The sequence below is a fragment of the Nanorana parkeri genome, unplaced genomic scaffold (genome assembly GCF_000935625.1).
Source record: "Nanorana parkeri isolate BGI_ZX_2015 unplaced genomic scaffold, ASM93562v1 scaffold38, whole genome shotgun sequence".
Lineage (NCBI taxonomy): Eukaryota > Metazoa > Chordata > Amphibia > Anura > Dicroglossidae > Nanorana > Nanorana parkeri.
The window spans coordinates 116,575-137,071 of record NW_017306306.1 but is presented as its reverse complement, the minus strand read 5'-3'; the positions used below and the strand labels follow the sequence as shown (position 1 = coordinate 137,071).

The 20,497-nt window shown below is 45.9% G+C and overlaps 1 protein-coding gene across 1 annotated transcript in view; it reads left to right on the top strand.

Annotated features, from left to right (window-relative positions):
• The window catches only part of LOC108798652 (cystine/glutamate transporter-like), a 27,636-nt gene extending 8,555 nt beyond the window's left edge, over positions 1 to 19,081 (top strand). The window contains exons 3-12 of the mRNA XM_018570423.1: positions 4,858 to 4,973; positions 5,800 to 5,925; positions 7,949 to 8,048; positions 11,216 to 11,260; positions 12,333 to 12,456; positions 14,028 to 14,131; positions 14,218 to 14,314; positions 14,431 to 14,580; positions 17,156 to 17,333; positions 19,017 to 19,081. Of these exons, the coding sequence (XP_018425925.1) occupies positions 4,858 to 4,973; positions 5,800 to 5,925; positions 7,949 to 8,048; positions 11,216 to 11,260; positions 12,333 to 12,456; positions 14,028 to 14,131; positions 14,218 to 14,314; positions 14,431 to 14,580; positions 17,156 to 17,333; positions 19,017 to 19,081 (1,105 nt within the window). The remainder of the gene's footprint in view (positions 1 to 4,857; positions 4,974 to 5,799; positions 5,926 to 7,948; positions 8,049 to 11,215; positions 11,261 to 12,332; positions 12,457 to 14,027; positions 14,132 to 14,217; positions 14,315 to 14,430; positions 14,581 to 17,155; positions 17,334 to 19,016) is intronic.
• Positions 19,082 to 20,497: the final 1,416 nt, after the last annotated feature.

Genomic DNA, 20,497 nt, shown 5'->3' with positions numbered 1-20,497 from the left:
CCCTAGTTCCGCCACTGCAATGGTTTGCAGGAAGTACAGGAAGTCCTTTCCGGGAACATGATATAGAGATTGAAATTCAGGGAACGTAAGTAGCTTATTGCCCGCCGTGTTTATAAAATCAGTGAAGCGGGATATTACCTTTGTTTCCCATTGAGTGAAGACATCATAGTCTTCTCCCTGCGGAAAGGAGGGATTTCCCTTGAGCGGTAAATGTTTGGAGAAGTAAGGGTTCATTCTCAGCAATTTGTGCGTTTCCCTCCAAGCAATGATGGTGTCTCGAATGAGTATGTTGGAGCGAATAGGGGGAGGTAAGGCAGAAAAAGGGCAATGAAGAAGGGATGGGAGCCTCCAGGGATGAACCATCTCTGTCTCTAAAAGGAAGTTGGTATAGTGTGAGGGAGAACAAGTCCAATCTAAGGAGTGGCGGAGGAGGCAGCTTAATTTGTAAAGTCTGATGTTTGGAAAGGCCATGTCTCCTTTGTTCTTGGGCAGGTTACGTTTTTTAAGGGAAATTCTCGCTTTCTTCCCTTGCCAGATGAAATTCAGGAATGCCTTATTAATAGTAGTCACATCCTTGTGCTTCAGCAAAATAGGAAGCGTCTGTAGAGGATATAAAAGTCTGGCAAAGGGAATCACTTTGATAAGATGAATGCTGCTGTTTTAAGGGGTAGTAGGGAGATAGTGGCAGATGGGGTGAGTGGAAAGACTTCTGATTTAGATATGTTGATGGTTAGGCCAGAGAATTTTTGAAAATGAGCGAAAACATCTTGGATCAGGGGAAGGTCTTGAGAGGGTTTGGAGAAGAATAGGATAATATAATCTGCAAAAAGCATAATTTTAAATTGTTGGGTGATGAAGGGGATTCCAAAGAGTTCTGTTGTGTTTTGAAAATATAGTGGCAATGGTTCTAAAGAGATATTGAACAGTAGGGGGGATAGGGGACATCCCTGTCTGGTGCCCTTATTCAGCAAAAGCTTGGTGAGATATATCCAGGGGTAATTACTCGACCACGTGGGGATGCATAGAGCGCTGTGATAAAGGACTGAAATTGTCCCGAGAACCCCATCTTCTCCAGGACTCTAAGGAGCCAGGAGGACTGGATGCTATCAAAAACCTTCTTGGCATCAATTGAGATCAAAACCAGAGGGGAGGCTGGGTGGCTTTTAGCGTATTCCAACGTTGTCAGTAATTTGCGGATGTTGGCCACGGCTGAACGCCCCTTAACAAAGCCAACCTGGGCAGGGGATATCAGTTGTGGCAAAATCCAGGCAAGTCTGTCCGCAATGATTTTGGACAGTAGCTTGGCATCCGTGTTTATGAGAGAGATCGGGCGGTAAGAGTCCGGAAGCGTGGGGTGTCTGCCTTTTTTGGGGATCACTTTAATGTAAGCCTCTTGACCTGTGTTTAAGTATGCACCGCCCTGCCATATGGTATTGAAAACCCCATGAAGGGTAGGCGCTACCTGCTCTCGCAGTATCTTATAGAGTTCGTTAGTGTATCTGTCTAAGCCTGGGAACTTGCCATTAACCGTGGATTTAAGGGCACTCAAAATTTCGTCTAGTGACCTGCCTCTGATATTGTTGGGAGAGGCATAGAGTTCAGAAATAGATCACCCAAGTCTGTATCGGCTAGAGAAGTTGAGTACAGCTTGGCATAAGACCTTTCCAGAGTGGCGTTAATTTGTTTAGGGTCAGTGAAGAGGTCTCCTGACTCTGAACGTAGGGAGGGTATGCGTGATTTAAGGAATCGTGGTTTCCTCAGATTCGCCATTCATTTACCTGGTTTATTCCAGAATTTCTGAAAATGTAATTTTGAATGGGACTGATAAAAAGCTTGTTGTTGAGCAGTCCACCATTCAAAATTTTGTTTAGCCTTCCACCAGAGGTCGCTGTTCCCCAAGGAGGGGCATGTCAAATAATTTAGTTGGGCTTGGCGTAAAGAGAGGCTGGCCTCACGGAATTGGGCTTTAGCATGTTTTTTTTTGGCACCAACGTAGGACATAATTTTACCCCTGAGAACTTTGCCATCTCCCAGAAAAGATTTGGGTTGTCAGCATGTTCATTGTTAAACGACTGATATTCCTGCCAGGCCTCTATCAACATAGACCTAAAAGAGGCATCATTGTAGAGATGGGAGGGGAATCGCCATAGAAATGCACCCCCTCTTGGCAAAGAGGAATGCATTTGTATTAGGATTGGGGCTTGGTCTGATATGGCTATAGGCAATAGGCGTACATCGTCAATCAATGTGTCTACTGTGTCCGATGCCAAAAAATAATCCAGTCTGGCGAAGGATTTGTGCATGTTTGAGAAATGTGTATATTCCCTCTCGAGGGGGTTGCAAATCCTCCAAACATCCACAAGATTTACCGCCTTTGACAGTTGGAACAGAGGTGTGGGCGGAGGGGGAGTCAAATCTGACATTCTCTTGGTCGCTCCCTATCTGTCCTCACCTAACACCATGACTGAGTTAAAATCACCTCCCATTAGCTTGTGAGGGTTGACGTCACGAAGGATCCATGAAGTGATCTCCTGGAAATATGCGGCCGTAGGTGAGTTAGGGAAATGAAAATTATACAGTGAGAGGAGCTTGTTGTGGACATTGCTTTTTACAAATAGTTTACGGCCCTCAGAGTCTCTATCAGTCTGCACTATGTTATAGTCAAGAGATTTATGGAATAATAAGGCTACCCCAGCCTTCCTCCCCACAGCAGGAGAGCTCACAACCTCACCTACCCACAGTTTGCGCAAGCGATCCACATCTGCCTATGGAAGATGGGTCTCTTGCAGAAGGACTACATCTGGTTTGAATTTTTGGAGTTGGCGGAGTAACATCATATGCTTAGCTGGGGAGCGTAGGCCGTTGGCATTCCAGGAGATCACTCAGATGCTCTGAGACATGAGGACACACAAATGGTCAGAGAAAAAGTAGACATTTCTATCAGTATAGGGGCACAAATAGCCATATAAAGCATATCACTTATCAAGGATACATTTGCACAGATTAATGAAGCATTTAGCAGTGTTTGGACAAAAGTATAGCAAGAATATTCGTTGAGAGGGAAGTTTAGCAGGAGTAAGAGGAGTATGATGAGCCAGGTACAGGTACCTTCCCGTGTTCCCCCATGGAGCGTAGGTTTAACCAACTTCGGGCCAACAGGGCCGAACAGTTCGAAAAAGAAAAACAAGGAACGTTCAGTACGTGACTTTGCTTTCTTCCTTGAGAGCGTAGCAGAGCTTGTTCCGCTAGGCCAGGGTATACAGCCTTAACAATTGGGCATTGGGGGCCCAGCAGGGATGTGTATAAAAAAGGGTCCATGTAGAAAAGAAAATCCAAAACCGATAGGAAATAAAGAAACCCGTATCAATGTGATCAATATCTGCGTACCACGCGTCCCATCTGGAGGATGATAGGGGGCCATGGGCGTGCATTTGTTGGTGAAACGGAGCTAGTGGTACTTACATGCGCAGCGGTTAGGCCCCTGGATAATGACCCAAACGAGGCATCTGATCCGCAGCATAGGCCTCGGGAGGGCAGGGGGGTCGGGGCCCAGTCAACGCTGGTATGCAAGAAAGCAGAGAGGTGGTTGAAGCAGTGCCGGAAGCCTCCAGCATCGAGCAAGAGCAGGAGGTAAGATCAAGGGGAATCTGTAGGGGTCATCGGGAGGCGAATCGAAGCCTTTCTAGCAGGGGTGGCCGGACGCATAGGCCGGGGAGAGCGGATACCTTCTGCGGATGATGCCGTGTTCGCCATGCGATCCAGAAAGCAGGGTCATGGAACGAGCGTTGTATTCCGTCTGTAGATTGAAAGCGAAGATTAGCCGGCTAGGCTAATGTAAATCGGATCTTCTGTTGATATAGAAGTGAGCAGGCCTTGCCGAATGCCTTCCGCTTTTTCGTGACTTCGGCCGAGTAATCTGCAAAGATGAGAAGGCGACTTTCTTCCAGGTGGAGTTCTTTCTTGGCACGGAAGGCTTGAAGGACTGCCAGGCGGTCATTATAGTGTAGGAAGCGTACAATGACCGGCCTAGGAGTTTTGCGTTCGGAGTTCAGGGGGCCCACTCGATGTGCCCGCTCAACCTTGCAGGAAGCAGGGAGGCCAAGTAGATCCGGGATATTATATGCGCAGATAGTTGGCAGCATCGGGGGGCGATAGGACTTTGGGAGGCCGATGATCCTCGGGTTATTGCGCCGGGACCGGTTTTCTAGGTCGTCCACTCGATCCAGGAGATGTTGTATGTGACGGTGAGCAGAGTTTAGCTGAGAGGAGGACTCGGTTCCCTCTTCCAGCAACACAATGCGTTGTTCCGCCTCAGAGATTCTCTGGGCCTGGTTCAGGAGGTCATGGCGTAAGGATTGTATGACTTTGGAGACCGCTTTGTGCACCGCGTCTTGGATAGTGGGCCGCAGAAGCTTAGCCACTTCGGCTGCTATCAGGCCATGTTCGGACGGCATAGGCATGTCATCATCCGATGAGGCACTGATGCCCGGGCGATCAGATATTGTGGCCATCTTAGAGGAGGGTTGCAGCCGTTTGCCACGTGTCGGGGTGCCTCTGCCTCAAGGTCCGTTTCGCCAGGAATTTATCCATGAAAGCCGGCAAGTATGGTGTCTATACCGACGAGATCAACAGGGTATCTTCGGTATGCTGTGGTAAGGTTTTATATGATATATAGCCCTGGCCGTGCGGGTGCTCTGTTCCTTGTGACCGCTACATCAGGCGCCGGAACCGGAAGTCAGGAAATTGGTTTCCATAGGTGACACAGACAGTTCTTCTTTCAGACATTTAGATCATTTCAGCCTATTAGAGTCATGTCTTGCAGTTCCATATATGAATAATTCTGATGTGTGTTTCTAGGCCGGCAAATATCGCCATGGTCTGTCTGGCGTTTGGACAGTACCTGATAGAACCGCTGTTCGTCCCCTGCCACACCCCAGCCTTGGTGGTGAAACTCATCAGCGCCATTGGCATTGGTAAGCCACGTGTTTTATAAATATTGGTGCAGCACACAATGGGGCTCTTATAGTATCGCTTATTACATACACGTGTACAGCTTCACGTGTTCTGATCCAACGTTGCTGCAGATCTACTAGACAGTATTTCTGTTATCTCTTATGATATGAAACATCCACAATGCTCCTGGTAGCCAGAGATGTGTCATGTGGTCCCTTGCCTAGGCTTTAGGGCAGGGCTGGGAAACTCCGGCCTGCCAGCTTTGCTTTAACTACAAATCCCAACATGCCTCTGCCTCTGGGAGTCCTGCCTGTAACTGTCACACTTGCATTGGCTCATGGGACTTGTAGTTCCGCAACAGCTGGAGGCCAGGAGTTACCAAGCCCTGCATTCGGGTAACGTTGGAGCCTTTTTGTATCACTGGCCAGAAAGACTTTTGTAGTCAAAGTCAGAAACTATTTGGTAATGCCAACATGCTGACTCATATCATTGGTGGTATTTTGTGCTGTAGCTGTAAAATTTGACTCAAAGAAGGAGTTAGACGTAAATGTAAATGTAATCCGTAACAATTAACTTCTCTTATTTATATAGTAAAAAGCGTTTTGTTATATCTGTCCAAGAAGTAAAAAATATACCTGTTGATCCTGCCAAAAGCTGGTAACTTTCTGTGTTCTCGTCCCTCTTTATCAGTTACATTGTTCCCAGATATCTCTGTGGACTACACAATACCTCCCCATGTTGTGAAGGAGAGTAGAGGAGAATGTGTTTTGTAGTTCTGTCCTAGGGTGGCAACGCTGCTCGTATACAGTACGCATTTTCTGATGCAACCTCCTTATATCCATGTAGCGTTTCTCATCGCACTGAACTGTTGGAGTGTGAGCTGGTCAGCAAATCTCCAGACTGTGTTCACCGTACTGAAGTTAGTGGCTATTGTACTCATCATAGTGCCCGGAATGATGGCGTTAGGCGCAGGTAGGTAGAATGGGGTGACCGTTATTATCTGTTCTGTACATGAATTATTGTGACTTCAGTGATCAAGTAAAAGCTGGTCTTTGACACCTGCGGTACAGCTACTCAGCCCCCATCCACACGGCCTCCTGCGTTTGTGTTTGATAGATGTGACACCTTAAAGGCCCCATATCACTATTGCTTTGTGATTTACATATTATGAAATATGAACCTCCTGGATCACTTTATCCTGCGTGTAAATGTACGTGCGTTTACATCTGTTTAGATGTGGTTAGGGAATCTAATCTGCTCCTGGACGGACAGAATTCTATTTTCCCTGATCACAGATAAACCGAATGTACCTGAACACACAATGTGAATGCTACCAGACATCTCAACTCTCCCGGACGCTCCCGGGGTCTCCCACTATTAGATAGCGGCTCCTGGACACCCGGGAGAAACATTTTCTCCCGGAAAGGTTTACTCTGCGCGATCTAGCAGAGTAACCCTTTCCCTGCTGTCTGTTGTTGTTTTTTTTTCTTTTTTCTTGACATCGGGGCCGCTGTCCGCCGTCAGTCAGAAAACAAAAACAAAAAACGGCATAGGAATGAATAGCTAGATTGCTATTGACAATTTCAATTTGCAATAGCCAATAGCAGACTAGCTATTGCACCTGCCCTCTGCTATCAATCAGCAGAGGTGGACCTGAAGTTCTCCATCAGGTCCTCCTCTGTTCACTGACAGCAGTAGAGGGTGGGTGCAATAGCCAGCTTTCTATTGGCTATTTCAAACTGAAATAGCCAATAGCAATCTAGCTATTCATTCCTATGCCGTTTTTTTTTTTTTTATTCTAACGGCAGCAGCTGTCGGAATACTAAAAAAAACAGCAGATAGCAAGGGAAGCAGGTTAGCTTCTTTCAATCTGCCATCATTTCAGGGGGGGTGCTCCCCCGTAGAGGGATCCCTGTGATACCAGCTAAAATTATTATTTGCACTTATCAATTTCCTATAAACTCATATAAATGTATATAATTTCATATGTGATTAAGGTCCTTGATTCAAAGATCTCGCTCCCTACGGTCCTAGTGTTCTATTTTCGATGTTCTATCTTGTCTTTTTCAACCCTTTTTCTCTCTACATCCTTTTACTCTTTATTTACTTTTATATCCTACCACAATTCCTTTATTTTCTGCTCTCTCTTCTCTATACCCCCCTTCCATGTCCTTGCATAGTTGGTCCTTACTATAGTTTTCCATGGAGTGAGCTCAAAAACCTCCTCTGCCGCTAAGACTTATTGCCCCTCGGGCTCCACACCCACTTTCCCCGCCACTATGGCCATAGTTTTCCATGGAGTGAGCTCAAAAACCTCCTCTGCCGCTAAGACTTATTGCCCCTCGGGCTCCACACCCACTTTCCCCGCCACTATGGCCATAGTTTTCCATGGAGTGAGCTCAAAAACCTCCTCTGCCGCTAAGACTTATTGCCCCTCGGGCTCCACACCCACTTTCCCCGCCACTATGGCCATAGTTTTCCATGGAGTGAGCTCAAAACCCCCCTCTGCCGCTAAGACTTATTGCCCCTCAGGCTCCACACCCACTTTCCCCGCCACTATGGCCATAGTTTTCCATGGAGTGAGCTCAAAACCCCCCTCTGCCGCTAAGACTTATTGCCCCTCAGGCTCCACACCCACTTTCCCCGCCACTATGGCCATAGTTTTCCATGGAGTGAGCTCAAAACCCCCCTCTGCCGCTAAGACTTATTGCCCCTCAGGCTCCACACCCACTTTCCCCGCCACTATGGCCATAGTTTTCCATGGAGTGAGCTCAAAACCCCCCTCTGCCTCTGTTGTTTCCCTACTACCCCCCTTCTCCCTCTGCCTCTTTTTTTTATTATCACAACTGTATTTTGATTATGTTTATCTTGCTAAGCCTTGTCAATGTACTTTGTTCTCAGAAAATTGTTCAATAAAAATGACTTGATATAAAACAAGTCTAGTTTTCATGATGGATTGAGCTCTCCGTCTCCATGTTTCATCTCATACTGCCAGGACACACAGATAACTTCCAAGATGTGTTTGATACCTCCTCCCTGGCTCTGGATAAGTTACCCCTGGCCTTTTATTCGGGGATGTTTGCATTTGGAGGCTGGTAAGTTGTCCTAAAACATACACTTATTCTAAGCCAGGAAAAGGGCCAACTCCTGCCCTCAAGCTGTTGTGGAACTACAAATCCCATGAGGCATTGCAAGATTCTCACAGCCATGACATGTTGGGATTTGTATTATCGCCTCAGCTGGTGGGCCGGAGTTTGCCTACCCCCGTTCTAAACATTTTCAAACTCATTAAATGTTCCCTTATCTGGGACTTGTTTCATGTTGCCTATTCTTTAGGTAAATCTTCCCCTTACACCCAATTTACACATAGCAGGTCGCTACTTTAGAGTATTGGGGTGTCACTGCAACGTATGTGTGTTCCCGTGCACTGCTGTAATGCGAGTTGAAAACTGCATTTTCCCATGTGTTACCGCAACACATAAGTGTGAACTTGGCTTTACTTTGTCTTCTTTCAATCTGTTGATCCTGCCATGCACAGCTTGTCTTTCCACTTCCAGTGTAAAGGTGACAGCGCTTCCCATACAGTTCCCTAAAGAGAAGCAGTGTTGTCACCCTCCCGCTAGGTACTGCCCCACACGTACAGCTTATTAATCAGAATGAGGTCTAAAATATTCAGAGGGCTGACATCCTAATGCTGGTCCTCCTTCTTGAGATTAGCTAAACAGGGGACCAGCAGAAACGACAGTCCCACAATAGACAGCCATGGTGTGTCCTGCTCCCTATGTCGCCCCTGTAGAACATGTACCTACACCTATGCTGTGGGTGCATCAACTGCAAGGGGCAATGGTGGCACTGAAAATGTTTGGGGCCCATTCACACTTCTGTGTTGAAGTGACACAAGATAAAATACCTGTTGTCATGTGTTCCCCTCCTAAAGACAGCGGGTATTGGCGGCCAGGGTGGTAAATATTAACCCTTTTCTGTGCAGAAATAGATTTGGTTTGGGATTTCAAAATAGTGACAAGGACTCTTTAACTAAACTGTGACAGACCCTGCTCCCTCCCGGCTTCCAGCTGTCAAGCAAAATAACAGAGTCTCAAGATCCCAAACAGCTACATGCCAATGATGTCACTCAGTAAAATCAAATGTATTGAACTCCAAATGTGCCGCACAGTCCCACCTCTGGTCCATGCCACTCTAATGCGGACCAGAGGTGGGACTGTGCGGCGGACCAGAGGTGGGACTGTGCGTGGACCAGAGGTGGGACTGTGCGGCGGACCAGAGGTGGGACTGTGCGTGGACCAGAGGTGGGACTGTGCGGCGGACCAGAGGTGGGACTGTGCGTGGACCAGAGGTGGGACTGTGCGGCGGACCAGAGGTGGGACTGTGCACTACAGCTGGAATTTAATAAAGTTGATTTTAATGAGTGATGTCACTGGTGTCTGGATGCTTGGAATCTAAGGTCTCTTCAAGGTACAATCCAACCTTGCAAAGAGGGAGCACAGCCTACCTGCTCAGTACCCCAAGTAAGGTACATTGATTTGACTTTCTTAAAGGAGAACTATGAGGTGAGTGCTTTTCACTCACCTCATAGTTCTAGCTGACCTGTGACAATGAGACTGTCACAGGTCGGCTCAGTAGATCGGGAGGTGAGCGAACATATATACTGGCGTTCACTCACCTCTCGATCCTGTCACGGCTCTCTGCCGTGACAGGGGAGGGGCTGGATTCCCCCCTCCCCGCTCCGATCCTCCAGCACTGACTGGCGGAACGGGAGGGGGCGGGTACAGCTGATTCTGCCTCTAGATAGGCAGAGCCAGCTGTCAGTCACGCAGCTGGGCGGATACAGACATAATTGTCCGGATCCGCTTCAGCTGCGGCTTCTCAGTATACCGCGAGCAGCAGCTCGCGGTATACTGCTGCGTCTCAGTATACCGCGAGCTACAGCTCGCGGTATACTGAGCCTAGGGTGACGGGAGGACACTAGTTTGTGTCCTCCCGTTACCCTAAGGAGAACTATGGGGAAAAGCCTTAACCCCATAGTTCTCCTTTAAGTCAAGCTTATGCAAACACCAAAACAAAAATGTAATATATTGCAGCTTACGAGTCCTTAGAGGTGGTGGTTGCATTAGTTTTCTTTTTTTCAGGCTTTATTTCTTAATTTTCACCTGGTGATCCTGCAGATAACACACTTTCTGTCCCTTTATGGCTACACTTACTTCTCCATTGTATATGGGTAGCCATACTTGTCATAGAGGTACTAGAATGTGAAGTGATTAGTAGTTTACGCAATATAAATAAGGTTGTTTGAGCTTTCTTTTCAGCTGACAGGAAGTGACAAGGACACTGTATGTCTGCCAAGAGGAACAGGTATTTTCTGTACTTGCTGAAAATCTTCTTAGCCCAAAATAAATAAAACAAATGCAGCAACCACGTCTATGGACTCGTAAGCTGTAATATATTACATTTTAAAACAATGTGCACTTTTCCTTTAGACTCCTTTAGGCCGGGTTCACACCTGGGCAGACATACAGCGCTGATCGACGTGCTGTAAAACGCCCAGCAAGTGAAACCCCATTATTTTCTATGGGCATGGTTCCCACCTGGTCGTATTTCAGCATGTAGGAACGCACTGAAAAACACCCTACGCCCAAAGAAGGGCAGGAGCTTCTTTGGGGCGTATTTTCCGCGCGTATCCATTAGGATACAGCTGGATAGCCCTCGTAAACGCGCGTTTGCCGCAAGTTTCGTTGGCCGCAAATCGCCCAAGTGTGAACCCACCCTTAAGGTGACCTCACTGCTCCCTCCCTCCTCCTGCATAGATGAATACTTACCGAGTTCAGACGGCCCAGTCTCTGTTGTTTGTTAATATCCCCTCTGCCTCTCCAGGCCTCACCTGCACAGTACTTTCCCATTGACTTCTATGGGGCTCATCTATCTCCTGCTCCTGGCTGGGGATGATCCCCATAGAAGTCAATGGGGTTGTACTGCGCAGGTGAGGCCGGGAGAAGAAGACATTCACCGCAGGATGAAAACAAACAACGTGGGCCGGGACAGACCGAACTCTGTGGGGATTCCTCCCTGCACCGGGATGGAGGGAGCAGTGATGTCACCTTAAAGGGGCCTAAAGGATAAGAGCATTTTGTTTTAACGTGCACAGAATAGGTTGTTTTTATGGAAATGGAGTTTTCCTTACAATCTGTGGACACAGAAGCCATTCATTATCCCGTGTCAGCTGATTCTTGTTTGATTTTAATTCCAGGTTTTATGTTACTTTCGTTACTGAAGTAATAGTAAACCCAGAGAGGTAAGTTGTCTACTTTTTTCTTGTGTGTGTAATAAACTGGCACATCTAGTTCCATTACACGGCAGGCAGCGGCATAATCAAGCTCTGTATAGTATTTACCACCTCTACTGGCTCTTGAAGTATCCATTGATACATTTTGCTTGTTGCTGTATGGGAAATGTAGAGGCTGTTGTGTCTGTGTGAGCATTCTGTAGACAATAGTACAGCTACTTTCTCTTTGCGGGACCAAACAGCAGTAGTCAGCACTCTTGCCTTGCAGAACTGTGGTCTCAGGTTCACTTCCTACCAGGGACACGATCTGCATAAACATTGTACATTCTTCCCCAATTTTATTTTTTTAATTTTCATACATTTTAAGTAAAATCACAATGCAATTCGAACGATCCTAGGAAACTTCTGATCGCTTTATTATTAAGAATGTTCAGAGAACAAAGAGCTCAGCTTTGTCCAAGGCACCCCAGTCTGGCTCTACAAACCACAGAGCTAAAGCTGCAAGATGAGGATTAACCCCTAAACGTATAGGTTAAATCTTTGTGCACACAATTCCTAATTAAAGCGTTTCCAAGAACTTTCACTTAGTGTTCATCACTCACTGATGCAACTATCAGACTTTGAGGGGACCAGAATCCCTTCATGGGTAAAGCAGCCACAGGGGGTCCCTCCAGACAAGGACCCGCTCTACCTCCAACATCCATACTGTCCCTGTGCACCCCATACATTCATTGACAGCCACCCAAACCAGCCCCAGCGTATTTCCACATGACTGTAGTGTGGGGCATTAGATTGTAAGCTCCTCCATAGCAGGGACTGATGAAGACGGTTCTCAGTACTCTGTAAAGAACTTTATAATATGTCTGTATGATATAAATATGGAAAGCTGAGCTTTTGTCCTTGGACACAACTGATACATTCAAAGCCTGTAGATGCATAGAAGTTATCTAATGATTCTACTTATTGATATATATTTGTCTCTACAAGAAGATATCACACATAATGATTCACCAAGACGACTTGTATAATGCAATATTCATCTCCATGTGCAATGCCTGAGCAGCCCCGGTGTGTTTTCCAGGAATATCCCCATAACTGTCATAGTGTCACTGGTCATAGTCACCGTCTGCTACCTTCTCACCAATGTGGCCTACTACACTATCCTCACTGCCAGTGAAGTGCTGACGTCCGAAGCCGTCGCCATGGTGAGTAATGATTTTACCTTTGCAGAGGTAGGTTAGCGAACCTGCGATGGCACATTGCTAGGGTAGATACAGTTAGTTGCCTTAAATTAGAACTGAAGCCAAAACGTACTTTTTACATTTTGGATAGACTGATGCCTATAACCCCTGTCCGTTTGCCAATTGTGTGCCATTGGGGAGATTTCCCTCACTTCCTGTCCAATAGCCACAACAGGAAGTGAGAGGAAATCCCTCCAAAGTGTGGGAAATCCCTACGAAGTGAGAGGAAATCCCTACAAAGTGTGGGAAATCCCTGGTGGTCAGCAGGGTCACTAGAACTACTATCCCCATTGGAAGATTCCCAATCTATTCCTATTCTGGTGCAAACCAAAATGTGTGATTTTCTTCCCCTTTCCTGTCACCTGGACCAATAGAGAGGGTGACTCTCCCTGACGGGGACACAGACAACAATAAAATGTGACAGATGTTCGAATCCCTCTCTGTCCAAAACTTAAAAAAAAAAAAAAAGAAGTTTGGCTTCAGTTGCACTTGAATGGTGTCAAGGTTTTGCTCAGATCCTCAGCATTCCTGCTCATTGTGGTGGCCTTGATACACTCTGCAGGTGACAACACAATTAACGGCCAGTCTCTGAACCTGTATGGTTCCACTGCTGACTTCCTTCGGCTGAGTATACTAAACCATTTGGCCCAGTACTCTTCATCAGGCAAACATTGACTGGGTGGTCCCGGAGGGGAAGACTGTATAGGTTGCTCTGTAGCACTAAAAGGGGATCATGGCGGAAATCACTTATCTTTGAAGCCTCTGATGCAGGGCTGGATTAAGAGCATCATGGGTCTGGTGCTGTCAGTTGGCCAGACAGGAAGCAGCAGAGGCAGCTCTCTAATTAGGCGGCCACTTGCTCCTAGCTGGGGCCGCCCAAGGACCCAGCGAGCAGCCGCCTAATGAGAGTGCCGATGCCGCTTCTGCCTGATTGTGTTGAGCTTGGCCGGCCCAGATTGCCATCTGACATACAGGGGCAACCCGGGCCAGCCAGGCCTATTTTTAGTGGTGGGCCTGGAGCTTGTGCTCTAGTAGCCCCTATGTTAATCTGGACCTGCTCTGATGGAAGCATACTCCCAGGTTGCATGTGTTTGGGGGCATTGAAGCGAAATCTGTTTAGCTTTCTTACAAATAAAGCAACAACTGTGCAACAGTAGTCAGAGCCATCTTTGTTTTGGCATCATCCAGTGTCACCATCTATTTGCTGGACTGAGATACCAGCTCAGAGATGACCTAATCATGTAAAGCCTGGTGCCTGCGCAGTTCTTGGCTGTTTTCACAAATGTCTGACACAGTCACTGCTGCAGCCGCTCACCTTGGGACTTGCTACAAAATGACAATGTTGCAGTCTGATTACTGGAGGAGAGGAGACTGAGGAAATGCTTCCCCCTGCCTGCAGCAGACCGGAGCTCCGGGGCTGCTTTTCTGAAAAATGATTCTGTTGTTGTGTATTTTATTCCTGCAGACTAGTAAAGTTACTGAAAGGTCAGCTTAAACTCATCTGCCTTCTTTTCCTGTTTAACATACCATGCAAGTCCTTTGCTGAGCGCACCCTGAAACAAGGCTCCTGGGTGATCTCCATACTGGTGGCAATGTCGTGTTTCGGAGCTCTGAATGGGGGAATCTTCGCCTCTTCTAGGTAGTGTAAGTTGTATCATCTTCATAGTCTGTGGGGTGGTGTATACGGAATGCAGCTCACCAATGTGATCTATCCATCTCATCTAGGATGCTGTTTGTTGCTTCCAGAGAAGGTCACTGGCCACCTTTGTTCTCCATGATCCATATTAGAAGGCACACGCCACTTCCTGCTTTGTTATTAATGGTAAGTTTGCTTCTACTTCCGGTCTGTTATGGTTCTTACTTTCATCTTTTTACTTTAGTATGTGGCAGTGAAAGGAAAACTCTAATGCTTCACTAACACGTGTTCTTCTACCCTAGATGCCCTTGGTCTTCCTAATGATCGGAATTGGTGACATTTATGGCCTGTTGAACTTTTATAGCTTTTCTCGATGGCTTTTCATGGGATTGGTAACTATCGGTCTGATTCTCCATCGCCGAAAATACCCAGAACTCCCCCGACCGTTTAAGGTGATAAGATGTGGTCTATGGAGTGTTGATGATTAGGATGAAAACAAATGTAGTTCCAAATATTTTAGGGGGGGCGATTTCAGGTCCTATCTCCCATGTCACTTATTTTGTGTCATTATTGTGGTGTTTACTTAATTGTTATACGATTTTGACATTTTTAAATGCGTGATCTATCATAGTTTTGGTATTGCATTAAATATAGAGATTTGAAGATTAGCCACTAGATGGGGCTGTGTATTGGACTAAGCTTCATTCAAACTCCCTGCTTATAGTGTACGTAAACCCTCAGGAAGAAAAAAATATATATTTTGTAGCTCCTTGGTTCTCAACTGGTGGGTCACCACCCCATGGTCAGTGGGTCGTCGCATGCCTTCCACTTTTCTAGGTGAGAGTCTTCTCAGCCTCCCGCTAGCGCAGCACTGGCAGTTCTTGCGCCAAGCAGCCATTCAAAATATGCTGCCTGGCGCCGAGTGTCAACTTGAGGTGAGGTGGGGTGGGATGGAGGTATGGCCACAAGGCAGCTCCATCAACACATGCATTGCTTACAGCTCCCTCACGTGCCCTGTAGAGGTGCCTGGACCAGAGTGACGTCACGTTCTGGCTCCCGGCACCTCTGCAGGGCACACAAGGGAGCTGTACAAGCAATGCATGTATGGCTGGAGCTCCATCACAGCACAGCAGCCCACGCTGGACCCCAGGCTGAGGATCCTCTCTAGTTTTCGTAAGGTAGGGAGACTGGGAGGATCTTCAAAAAAATGTAATTTGTTTTTTCTTTTAGTGTGTGTGTGTGTGTGTGTGTGTGTGTTTGAGGGCCCGGTCACACTAGTACAATGCGTTAATCGAACAGTCCTGTGCACTGTACCACATAATTGCCCCTAGTATGCATTCTGATGCAGGAGATGCGTTGCCATTCATTTGAATGACACCCCAAACGCACCTCCCCCGCACTGGAACATGCGGTACTGCAAAGCCATGCGTTCCATTGCAGTGCGACTTAATGATCAAGGACAAATGTGGGTCCTGAAATTACACAGGTTGAGAACCACTGTTGTAGCTGACGATAGTAGTTGTTTGGTATAAGTGATTCCTCTCTAAAATTGTAAACAGGAGTCCAATATTTTTTACAGCTTATCTCCACTTCCTGCTCAGCCCACAGAAAGTTTCTGTTCATTGGCATTTTTCTTTGCTCCTCTGCTCCATCTAATGGTGGGAATGCCACGCAAACGGCATTTGCCCATCATGTGGCTGAGTGAAAGTTTTATAAATCAACCCCATAATCTTTTCCTACCAGGAGATGGAAAGGGTTTTATCTAACTTGCTGCAGCTTCTAATGCACACAGAGAGAAGCTCACAGTGTGCTGTGAAATCTGATTATGTGAGTTCCATCCAGGAGAGGAGCCGGTACAACAGTATAAGACTGAAGGCCGGAGTTCAGCTTTAACATTGATAAGTTTAGTCACATCAAGCTGATGTCCTTTATGAAATACTGGCAAAGACCTTACATTCTCTTTACGTCATTGGCTGTATGATTAAACAACAGCATGTGCTGTCCCCCACAATCCTCTACGCAAGAGTGTACCAAGCTGTCAGTACCAGATGCTTTAGGTCCTGTGAGTTGTGAGGTGGGGCCTCCATGGATCAGACTTGTTTTTCCAGCACATCCCACAGATGCTTAATTGGAGTGAGATCTGGAGGATTTGGAGGCCAAGTCAACACTTCAAAAAACTTGTTGTGTTCTACAAATCAGGGATGCACCAATACCATTTTCCCAGAACAAGTACAAGTGCCGATACTTTTCCTCAAGTGCTCACCGGTACCAATTACCTATAACTTTTTTTTTTTTGCATCATGTGACAGTTTTTCTAAAACAATACAGACTAATGATTTTAGGACAGTGGTGGAGCACCAGAGCCAGGTCGCAGCTGCAACCCTGGTCATTCTGCCACTGACTTCAAGCAGTATAGGGACTACAAATCCCAGCAATCCATGATACAGCAATGCAGAATGGCTTCAGCTACAGAGGACTACAAATCCCAGCAATCCATTATACAGCAATGCAGAATACCATCAGCAATAGAGGACTACAAATCCCAACAAAACATTATACAGCAATGCAGAATACCATCAGCTATAGATGACTACAAATCCCAGCAACACATTATACAGCAATGCAGAATACCACCAGCAATAGAGGACTACAAATCCCAACAAAACATTATACAGCAATGCAGAATACCATCAGCTATAGAGGACTACAAATCCCAGTAATCCATGTTACAGCAATTTAGAATAATATGAAGCTACACACTCTGTTGTTCACCAGGGCTGTGTAGGGTCTCGCCAGGGCTGTAACAAGGTCTCAGGAGGCTGTGTGGGGGTCGCTTGGTGCCAGATACCACAGCATACCTTCAGGGCTCTAGTGGAGCCTATGCCTTGATGGGTCAGGAAGTGGGTGTGTGTACACACTATTATATTACTGAACACACTTCCTTTTTCGCTTCAAATTATGAAAGTACAAAAATAAGTTTATGAAAAGATGATCTTGTCCCTGACACAAAAGTCTTCTCTCTTCCAGGTTCCCTTGATCTTTCCCATTGTGTTCAGCACAATGTGCCTGTTCATTGTGTCAATGTCTCTGTACTCGGATCCAGTGAATACAGGTATCGGTTGTTTTATCACTCTGACCGGGTTACCCGTCTATTACCTCATTGTCCACAAGCAAAGATTGCCCCAGCGGTGCAGAGTTCCCTTCAGTAAGTAATTCACTTAAAGTGTATTTCCACTTCTGTATCCAAATTAGGATTACACCTATTTTATATTTGTTACGTGTTATTTAAATAACTTTGTACATTTTTTTTTTTAATTGTTACTTGCACAATAGATGCTCCATTCTGAAAGAAACGCTGTTTTCTGTAGGGAATTTTGCTCTGGAATGCATGGGGGGGAGGGCGCAGGTTAATGTTAACATAATGAACCATGTCTGTAATGTGCTGGCAGATCTCATAAGTTGTAAACTAGATGTGAACAGAGGGTTAAAGATCTAGAAGCATTGTATATATCACAAAGAGGACGCTCAGTCTGGCCCCAGGGTCAGATTTCCCACCAAGCCCTGGCCTCAGGGCAGTAGGGAGTAGAGGGGCGATACAGCCGTCGGGCTTGTAGTTTTTTGTTTTTTTTTAAATCTACATTTAGCCCTGCTTTGAGCAAGCAGGGCTAAATGTAGAGCGGGGAAGCCTGTGTTTTAGTACAAGTGATCCCGGGGATCTCACCAAGAGCACTTGTGCTATGCCTTCAGCTCCGTACCGCCACCCCTCCATGGTCTGCCCCCACCTGACCTGGCTGCCTCTCCCCGCCTCCCTTCTCACCATGATTTTCAGCCTACCCGCTTCCCTGGAGGACCCAGGACCACAGCATATTCATGCAGGATGCAGAGCGTGGAGCAGAGCGGAGAAAGTTAGCGCTCCGCTCTGCTTCGTGTAAACACGGAGACGGGAGAGCTGCACTCGCAGCCTTCCCATCTCAGCTGTCACAGTAGAGTCAGCACAGTACACGGCTATACTAGAACTCCTGTATTGGAGGTAATAAATTCAATAAAGAGAACCTGTCACCTCGAAATGCCATCCCCCAGGGGCTTGTTAGTTCCTATGTGATAATTTTATTGCTAAGTGAAAAATAATTTAAAAAAATAAAAGTAAAATAAGAAATTGCAGTAAAAATAAAAACCAAATTATAAAAAGTATGAATGTAAAAAAGGAAAAAAAATAAAAGAAAAAAAAAATGTAAAAAAAATTAAACCAACTCTGCTGCCCCCACCATCTGGTTCCTATTCTCCATTGGGGTTTTTTTGGGAGGAGGGGGGCCCATTGAGGAACCTGGACTTGGGGCAGCAGAGAGAGAGTTAATCCGACCCGGTCTGTCCCTAGTCTTTCTATGTGGACAAACAGGGTATCCCATCACAGGCACATCTAAAAGGTCAAAATACACAATTCCTTTAAATAACATGCTTGTGGGATGACTTAAACATACAGGTGAAGCGGAGTAGCTATACAATGTACTCCAGCAAAAGTGAGAATATTTTTTTTATAAACAAAGCCGCCAGGGAATTCCCAGTGATGTCATTGACCACATATGGTCATGCTAACAACCAATGACTGTGTGCAGTCACTGAGTTCTTTATGCACTGGTTATCTGCTAGTGCTTCCTCCCAATCTTCTCTTGAAGGCCATTTAAGCCAGAATTGAAAGATGTGCTGTTCTGGTTATATGTCTTTTGACTCCAAGTTGGCACTTAACCACAGCCAAAATAAGCAAGCTCTGGCATTTGCGCAATAAAAAAAAAAATATGATTGTCAAGGCATAACATGCTGTTTCAAGAGACACCTTGAGCTGACAAAGTTTGCAGCTGATGGAGTATTTTTTTTTTTCCCCACTTCCTAGATTTGTTGATGCTGAAACTACAAGTACTGCTAGAAGTTATTCCTCAGGAAGTGAAGACGTACTAGAGCGTAGACAAGAAAACCCAGTTGGCAACCTGGGCAGGATATGCTGAATATGGTCCGACACTTAACTTGTATATACACTCATGGCCAAAAATATTGGCACCCCTGCATTTCTGTCAGATAATGCAGCACATTGCGCAGAAAATTGTTGCAATTACAAACGTTTCGGCATTCTCATGTTTGTCTCTTTTTGTTTGTATTGTTATGACACAGAAAAGTGAAAGAAAAAACACTCAAAAAATGGACTGGACAAAATTATTGGCACCCTCAATTAATATTTGGGAGCTTGGTTACAGGAAGCAATTGATTTCAGTAATTTTTTTCCATCAATGAGTTTCTTACACCTCTCTACATGAATTATTTGTCTTTCGCCAACTGCTCCAGATCTCTCAGATCAGAAGGGTTCCTTTTCCTTTTTGTGGTTAAAAAGACAAACCTGCAGTGACCACATGCTGCTGCTGAGCTTGCCTGTTAACCACAGATGGAATGCTGGATGCAGATTCCCACTAATGGGTTAAAACCACAAGCCCTGATGAAGGGGGCAAGGCTCAGCTGCCTAAATGCGTTGGCCTTTTATAGAAATACATTCCATATTTGTGGACTCCTGCACAATGCTGTGGCACTTTTTTTTCCCCCCCTCCTTTCTCTGCGGTGTAGTACACCAATTACATTCTCACCCGGTTATCTTATGGATTGTGTCTTATTAGCTCCAGTGGGGAATTAAAGTGTACCTGTCATGAGAAGGATCAGGGCTGTTACTGCTGGTCTCCTGAAAATGTGATTGCCTAGCAATGTTTGAGTACAGCACTTCTGTGCGTTGTGGGTGCAAAATGAATGGCACTGCAACAGAACGCACAGGCCTGAATGGGGCCAAATTCACATCCTAAACCTGAGCTGTATAACGTTCACCCTCTGCTTCATACACCACCAATCAAATTCAATGTCACAAAGCAGGTCTGATTCCAACTGATGCTTTGATAGGTCAGAACACAAAGGAGGCTGCAGTGGTTGTGTTTAGGAATACATATACCTGCATAAAAAAAACAAAAAAAAAAAAAAAAAAAAAAAAAAAAAAAAAAAAAAAAAAAAAAAAAACACAAAAGTAACAGAATGTGGTCCTCAGATCAGCAATAAACGGACAACAGGAAGTTAGGGTGGACGGTGCACTAGATAGATAAAAAAAAAAAAAACCTAAAATGCTTAATAAAGAACTCCAGGAAGTGTCAAAATTAACCCTTCAAGTGAGGCAACCCTGCACTGCGAGGGTTAACTGCTTGTTTTGCTCTAGGGGCTAAATTAAGAAGATATACTCACCGGATCCACAATCCTGTGGCAGTCAGCACTCGCCTCTCTCCCCCCTCCACTCTGGCTGTGGTATGTCACTTGGTCTCCAGCAGGGGGGGGGGGGGGGGGGGGCGG